The sequence below is a fragment of the Parastagonospora nodorum genome (assembly GCF_000146915.1).
Source record: "Parastagonospora nodorum SN15 chromosome Unknown scaffold_31, whole genome shotgun sequence".
NCBI lineage: Eukaryota > Fungi > Ascomycota > Dothideomycetes > Pleosporales > Phaeosphaeriaceae > Parastagonospora > Parastagonospora nodorum.
The window spans coordinates 3,301-11,097 of NW_001884579.1; the positions used below are offsets into that span (position 1 = coordinate 3,301).

The 7,797-nt window shown below is 48.6% G+C and overlaps 2 protein-coding genes across 2 annotated transcripts; both read right to left on the reverse strand.

Moving 5' to 3' along the window:
* Nucleotides 1-2,738: 2,738 nt before the first annotated feature.
* On the reverse strand, nucleotides 2,739-5,834 carry SNOG_14286 (hypothetical protein; the record flags this gene model as incomplete). The annotated part of the gene is made up of 4 exons (XM_001804428.1): nucleotides 2,739-3,300; nucleotides 3,557-4,339; nucleotides 4,422-5,706; nucleotides 5,756-5,834. 4 exons carry the CDS (start codon nucleotides 5,832-5,834, stop codon nucleotides 2,739-2,741), a joined length of 2,709 nt encoding a protein of 902 aa, XP_001804480.1.
* Nucleotides 5,835-6,530: 696 nt separating this feature from the next.
* Nucleotides 6,531-7,609, reverse strand: SNOG_14287 (hypothetical protein; the record flags this gene model as incomplete). Its single annotated transcript, XM_001804429.1, has 2 exons — nucleotides 6,531-7,192; nucleotides 7,255-7,609. 2 exons carry the CDS (start codon nucleotides 7,607-7,609, stop codon nucleotides 6,531-6,533), a joined length of 1,017 nt encoding a protein of 338 aa, XP_001804481.1.
* Nucleotides 7,610-7,797: the final 188 nt, after the last annotated feature.

The following is a 7,797-nucleotide window of genomic DNA, read 5'->3' on the forward strand; positions in this document are numbered from 1 at the left end:
GCTAAGATTAGATACTAGAGAGTAAGCTATTATAATAGCGTTATACTACGTAACTATAGCTTTTAGAAAGATATATTAGTAACTAGATTTTAATTTAATAGTTAATTAATCTTAAATACTTACTACGTTCTCTTAGACTATAATTATGCTAGGTTTTACTATATTAGCTCTATTATACTTAATCTTATAAACTTTAGAGTAGATACTATCTGCGCTAACTATAATATCGCTAATAAATTTCTACCTATCTTATAGAATAATATAAGCTTTTTTATTCTCTTTAAATATCTTCTTAATCTACGCTTATTCGTATATATAAGACTAATCTAGTAGCTTTTTATATAGTATACGTAAGAAAACTTAGCAATTAAGTATCTCTATATTATAACTAGCACTTTAGTATTAATGTTAGAATATGTGCTTCTTAGTTACTGCCTAAGCAAACATAATATAGAAAGCAGAGATAAAAGCAAATATATTTAACTATTTTATTACTCTAAAGAAGTCGTTAGATGCGAAGCTCTTACTAGAGAAATTACAACAGCGTGCACTACTCTTAACATCGCATAGAGCTAAAATAGCATCTAGACAGCCTAGCTAGTGCAGGACTCAACACTCATATAGCTGCAAAGTAATCGTAGTTCCAAAACTTAGTGCTACAACGCCCTTATCTAGCAAGACAAAGTCGATGTTATCTTTAGCGAAGCAATATGCTAGTGTCAGCTCCATAACGCTAGCACCAACGATAATAACTTTAAAGGAGGAATAGCTCTCTTCCACCATAAAGCGCAATCTTCCGTTGCAATTGATAACAATAACAGGTAAGCATAATGAAAGGATACAGAAGCTCTCTATAAGTAGCCCAAATTCCGATTCAGGCTATACTCACCAAGATAGCAACAGTGTCGCTTACTGCAAGCATTAGCTGCTAGATCTAGGGCAGAATTATTTAAGCTATGATCTTAGCCGCGTTCGCTCACTTTTAAGCCCGCTCGAGAGTCAGAAGTCGTAGGGTCAAGAAGGGACGAATAGGAAATAAGTAGCCGTTCAGCTCCGTCCCTTGCTACGAAAGCAGCACACGTACCCGTTCCGCGCTCTCTCAACGCTGTACCACCCGATTATCCCAGAAGAGCAACCTCTCAGCTAGAAAAATCAAGAGTATCCATGCTCATATTAAGGCCAGTGATAGCCCTTAACGTAGGACTTGTTCACGATAGTCAATAACATAGGTAGTCAATAGTATCTACCTCCCCCAACCTAACTTAAGCAATCTTGCACCACACAATATGCTCCAAACCTAAAGAAAGCAATTCCTGCATCTAATTGCCGTACGTATGTAGTGTCTCTAGGGCCATGCTTTCTTTAATAGCATATTCGACCGCCTAGATAGAGTTACAAGCACCCTTCGCTTTCCTAGCGGACGACCCCTACGCTCCTCTTGTACGAACATCGCCCTACTAGACGCTCAACTCTCGCTCCTTTCGGCATTTTATAACGTCCTCAGCAATTCGTTCACCTCTAGCCTAAGGCTATCGCTCTTCGACGTAAACTATAGTGTTGCATGCGCTAATCTTCGGGTACTTATCGAATCCCGTCGTTCTAGCACCCACTCCTAGTTCTTAAGGTACCCAGCTTAAGAGATGGTGCTTTTTAACGTCTACAGTGCCGCTATTATGTTACAACTGTATCTGTATCTTATTTATCGCAATAAGGCCTGTTTACACGATGCATCAGTTCTTAGGCACGAGGCTGCGGCAGTGCTGGTTTCGACGGTGGTAATCTTGCTCCAGCCACTGCTTATATTTGCTCCAGCGTAGATAGGGCGCGGTAGGAGTAATAATGTATACCATGGATGAATTGCGCTCTTCTATATAGCACCTGTCAGAGTCCTACTGTTTCACCTCGGTCTTGCATCAATACTGCTTCGAGAATAGCTCAGACGTATCACTATTATCATACATGAAGGAATAATAAAAAATATCGTTGCCTCACTTATTCAGCCAGCACTATTACCGCAGTTGTGCATTCTTATACCGTTGTCAGCGCATTCCTCACGCGCGATCGCGATGCCTCGTAGACAAGGCTCTTTGTGCCGGCCTATGGATTTAGTAATCCTATTGAAGCGCTGCGTAAGGAATTTTTTTTACCAACAGGGTGCATAGCTTTGATTGAGAACCTTCACCTCTTCTCGTAATGGGATTAGGCCGTAGTCGCGCTCACGAGCCTCCTTTATTTACATCTTCTTCTCTCCCACCGAGATGGTGCAGAAAAAGGGGAAGGAAACCAGTGAAGATCCCGCGTCAAGGCACAAGAGTCAGTGTACTTCACCATAGCTACGGTGATGTTGGTCCAGGAGCTGCGGGATCGTTCGCACTAGCGGTTCGCGAGGGTCGGATATAGCTTTGAGAACAATTGACGAGTATCGGCGCCTCGCCTGCAATCAAAGCTTACTTGACGCCGTTCGGCTCTGGCATTTCGTGGGGGTGTGTCGAGCGCGGTGCCTTTAGCGCTATACAACAAGCCTAGCATCATCTGTCTTAAATTTTCGCTTTCGGTTGTTGTCATTTTGCACGATACACATTTCAAAGACAGCACATCCAGCACTATTAGGTGGTTCGGATAGTAGCCAGTTGGAATGTGGTATAAAAAGATAGTCAACAGTATTTATTACATGTATTAGAAGTATTACAGGCCCTCTGCGTAGATATGCTGGGCGTCTAATTTTGCACCAAAGAGATCTATGGTGCTAACGAGAGATGTGAGCGTGATTGTCGAACTTCTCCTAAGCCAGTGAGTATCGGATCCTTGCGCCGTAGCTGGGGCAGCGACTTCTTCTTGGTCTGAATTGGACTACAGTACCCTAACGGAGGGCTAAGACTAGCGACGGAGGGCACAACTTTTTCTGCGGAGTATCGCTTGATTTCGTCCCAGCCTATATGGACAGCTCCACACGAAGGCGAAATGGGAGAAGTGGTAACTTCGTCTTGCTTTTGAAAAGGCGTGAAGCACGTGGATGACGAGCGGTGACCGAAGATTGGTGAAAAGCATTCTGATGCGACTATAGTGGCATCGGGCGATATTGGACTTGATGGTTCGAACCGTTTATTGAGTGGTGTGATAGGATCTGCCAGACACGTGCTTATCATCGAAGATGCCCAAGGATTTCTCGATTGCGCTCGAATCGGTGCGGTCGCCGGTATCAACAAGCTCGAGCCGGTAGAAGGAGCATAGACAGTCGCAAAATCGGGCGTTTCTGTAAAAGTGTCGACCTTTAGAAGCAAATCATGCTCAAAAGGATCCCTGCAGGAATCCGTGTACATTGTCTCCCGTACACGGGGAAGACTATGATTGGCCGTGAAATCCTTGATGTACTCCTGATTGGAGAAGCGGGGCATGGGGTGGAGAGCGCGCAGTAGTTGTGTACGCCATTGAAGTAATCTCACTTAGTACGCTGCGTCTGCTGACAGATTTTGGCTCATTGTGGCTAAAAGATTCCAGGGCTGCTGACGGACAAGAATTTTTTCTCGCGTGTCTAGTGGCCCGGATTACCGGTAACAGAAGAGCCCCTGTGATGTGCCTCTGTATCCTTTTGATGGCGGCTGCAAATGCAGCTTCCGTCTCTGTGGGTGTTTGAATACGGCTTTGATTGTATTCAACGGAATATTGTGAAGCATCACCTGGATCTCGGAAAGGGTTTCCTGGATTACTAAATCGCTGGGGTAGCAGATTCCTGCTAGAAGCGCGACCGTACTCAACGGCGGCAGTCGATGCCCGGAAATCGTTCCAGACCATCGGCGGCATGCCGCTGGACCCACCCGACATCAGAACATCCTCTACATCCCCGTTGTGGTCACTTCCACCCGCGGGAGGATCGTACAAGTAGGCCTCTTTGGGGTAGATACTCCCTAGACTTGAGCGCCTCGATTTGTTCATTCTATATCGTCGAGCGAGATAAATGGCTGCGACCACAGCAATGAGAAGACCAGTTGTGCTTGCTATAGCAACGCCTGCTTTCTGCGAGACTGTCAAGGGAGGCGATGTTGGAGGATCTGAAGTTGCGCTATTCGTAGTAGAGCTGGGCGGTGGGAGAGCTACAGTAACCGTTTTTATTGGCCCTGTCACGGACGTGTTGACATGTGTAGTCGATATTGTTGGCACAGTTGAGCTCGTCATTGGAGCGAGAAGAATCGTTATTGAAGTAGCGCCATCAGAGTTGGTGCTGTTGAGTGTGGGCGTGGGAAGTGTGGAAGTTTTCCAATTTGAGGCGCGAGAGGTATTCGAAGCATACAGCACCGTGCTGTTAAAGCTGGCTTGCTGTCCCGTTGGTACTTCTGCACCACTGAGGGGCGTTGCAGATTCGGATGGGATGATGGTAAACGTAGTGTTCCAGCCACCATGTGCTGTAGGACTATCTGACGCACTGTTGCAGTGTCATATCAGATGAAGTGACAGTTACTGACGTGGTGTTGTTGTGCCATGAGGAGCTTGGGCCAAGCAACAATACTGGTCCATCAATCGAGCTTGTGCTTAGCACAAATGTGAAGATGGAGCTTACAGTCGGAACTGGCACCGAAGGAGTAGGATCGTTGCCTACTGACGTAGGATTTGTCTTGTTGAAGGGCGTTGTCGATCGGTATGTACCCGAAGAAGCTACGACAGAGGGGGAAAGGTATGGTGGCGTATCGCTGGCTACAGTAGCAGATGAGATTTCCTGTGTTAGAGTATTGACAGGCTGCACCACTTTCGAAGTATCCCTGAGAGGGGCGGAGGTACTTGATCCCACAGGCAGCCCGCCGATTGAAGTTAAGGGTGTTGTCATATATGTAACAAGCGCCGGTGTAGTTGACAGCGATACGGAGTAATCTACTTGTCTCACAGATGAAGTCGCTAACAAATTTGAGGTGTTGACAGCCAATGTTGTGACAAAGCCACTCTGCGACGGTGTCACACCATCAGCGGAATTTGGCAGATGATAAGAGGTTTGAGGCGTAGGGTGGGCCGGAATAGCAGTAGAACTGAGGGCTGACGTAAGGTGTAGACTTTTGGACCATGACGCGCTTCCTGGTGATGCCGGGAGGACAGGTGTATGGGGTGGCATGAATCTAGGCATCGAATACGTAGAAAGCCGGCTCGTTGTTCGTTGCGATGAGAGCTCTTGTGCAAGTGTTGATGCTGACGCAATAGGGAACATCGTTTGCTCCATGAGATCCGATGAGTAAGATGAGGGAATAACTGTGAGTTGTGGAAAATGCACCGATATAGTCTTAGAGGAAATGGGCATAGTGCTTCGAGTGACTGAGGCATGTTGCTCGGAAGGAACGGGTTTGGTTGAGGTCGAGAGAGCATGCTCAGATATCAGAATAGGCAACGATAGAGAGCTTGTAATGAAGGATGTGTCGCTCCAGGTATTTGCAGCTTCGCTCATACTCAGATGGCTGTTCGGATATACAAGATGAGCCACTGAGCTCAAGGGTGAGCTTTGTGTTGAAGTCGATACTGAAGCTGCACTGTTGCTCGTCACAGCTGCTGGTGTCGCAAGATGATGTCCAGATGAGGAGTGGACTTCAAAAGGTCTGGTACGTGGTATCCATGTTGGAGCAGACGAAGATGCTGATCTAGTATCATTTCGCCATGGCTGTTCCTGTCGCTTTGGTGAAAGAGACGCGATGGTCTCCGGGATTTTGTCTCGAGCAGACAGTTCTTCAGCTAGGAGAGTCAGTAGGAATCGTTAGATTGACGGCCTTGAAAATTGTACCTTGGCTATTGGAAACCGCACCACCGCTCACTATCAACGAAGTCACGAAGCACGCGAACCCAATGATTTTGAACGACATGGCATAATCGCTAGGTGAAACGAATGACGAGGTGTATGCGTGACCAAACAAAGCAACGAGAATCAAAGTGAAACAGAAGCAACGGCGGGAAGTACTTAACAACGGGCGTTGATCCTGTGCAAAGGCCGAAGGCGTAGTGTTGGTGGTTCCAACATAGGACTAGCTCACGGGCCAATTTAGGTCTAGCTCACAACCTATGCGACTGCACCACACCTGCGGCGGGCTTTGGGGCTGAGTCCTCACGCATGTCCGAGAATATCTGCCTGTCAGCCAAATTTAGCCCCGATTTCTGCGAGGGCCTAAAGTCGCACTGTGGTTTTCTGCTTTCCCATACGCAACGATGGAAACCGTCGGGTCATGTAAGAAGCTAGCCACTGTTCATCTGCCAGACAGCGTCACTCTGCATGACGGCGCATTGAAGCTTCTCGATGTTCGCGATGATTGCTCGCAAAGTGAAATCGACGACTGTGCCTTTTCTCAAGGCGGATGTAGGTGTACAAGACGGCGCATGAACCTTGGCCATCAGCGGCACCTCAGCGGGTATTCCCACTGCCGATGCGGCCGGCCCCGGGGTGCTTCACGAGCGTCTCTGCATGTCTGCTCAGCGCCATTGCTCCGCCCCAGATTGATTTAACACGAGCCATGGTTCTGCGGCGAAGTGCATGCTGGCGGAATCGATTACAGAGAAAAACAATGCTAACCTGTTGAGCCGCTCCCGCTGACTACATTAGCCTGACTATCTCGAATGACCTCCTGTAGCCAGGTGGGCAGAGCGCGTATCTTCGGGGAGATGCGTGGACCGAGAATGAGTTGGCCACTCCTCGCCGCAATGATCTGTCTACCCATTGCTTCGGCCACATGTTCGGCTTCGAGGAGCTTCACGCCGATGCTCTCAAGGCCGGCCTGTATTGCTGGATGCGCAGTTATGGCGGACTTGGTCCAGCTGGGATGGACAATGGTGGTCTTGATCTGCGGACACTTGTATCTGTGCTTCAATTCCTGGCCGAGGCCTTCATGGAAAGCAAGCAGTGCCGCTTTAGTGCAGCTGTAGTCTACTGCAGCAGCGAGTGAGACAAAAGAAGCCAGACTTGCAACGCTCATGATGTGGCCTTTCTTCTTGGCTAGCATGTCAGGTAGAAACTCTTTTACTGTACTCCAATGACTGAGTAGATTGATGTCGAATATCTTCTTCAAGTTTTCGAGGGGTATGTCGAGGATGGTGTAAGCGTTTCCAATGCCAGCATTGTTGATCAAGATGGAAGTGTGGCCCAAGTCTGAGCGGATGGCCTCGGCGGCACTGTGCAAATCGTGGGGTGAGGTGATGTCGCATTTGTAGTATCGAACGAGGTTGAGCTCGTCTGGGAGCGGTTAGTGTGCGGTGCTAGAGACGGTCCGAAAGAGGAGGAGAGGGAAGGCACACGTTTGGTATAGTTGGCGGACAAGGGTGCGACGTCCAAGACGGCGCAGCTTATGCCGTGGGAGAGAAGGTTCTTGACCACGCAGGCGCCAATGCCCTGGGCGCCCCCAGTAACCACGGCAATCTCCTTCTCCCAGTCCCATGCGCCAGTGTCGTCGCGCCATAGCCACCTGTTCTCAGCCCAGCGATTCAGCACCGCATTGAGGTCCAGCACGGCCCAAAGCGTGCAGGCCCATTTCAGATAGCAATGGAGGGTGTCGGCGTGGGCAACGGGGAGTGGCAGGCGCGAAGAATCAGCCCCGTGCAGTGCCGCACACGCCGCAGTAAGCACGAAACAACGGATCGTGATTGTGATCATGATGACTATGACGGGTCTGGTCGGGGCCGGGGCCAAAAGAGCAGTGTCGGACGCGACGTGAAGGAAAAGACGGAACCCTTTGGATTGGAAGAGAGTGAACAGTCGACGGAACTCCAGTGAGCATCATCTCCTGGGGGGCTGATTGGTGCACCCCTTATCGGCACCTTGGAAGTGACGCCAGCATCACA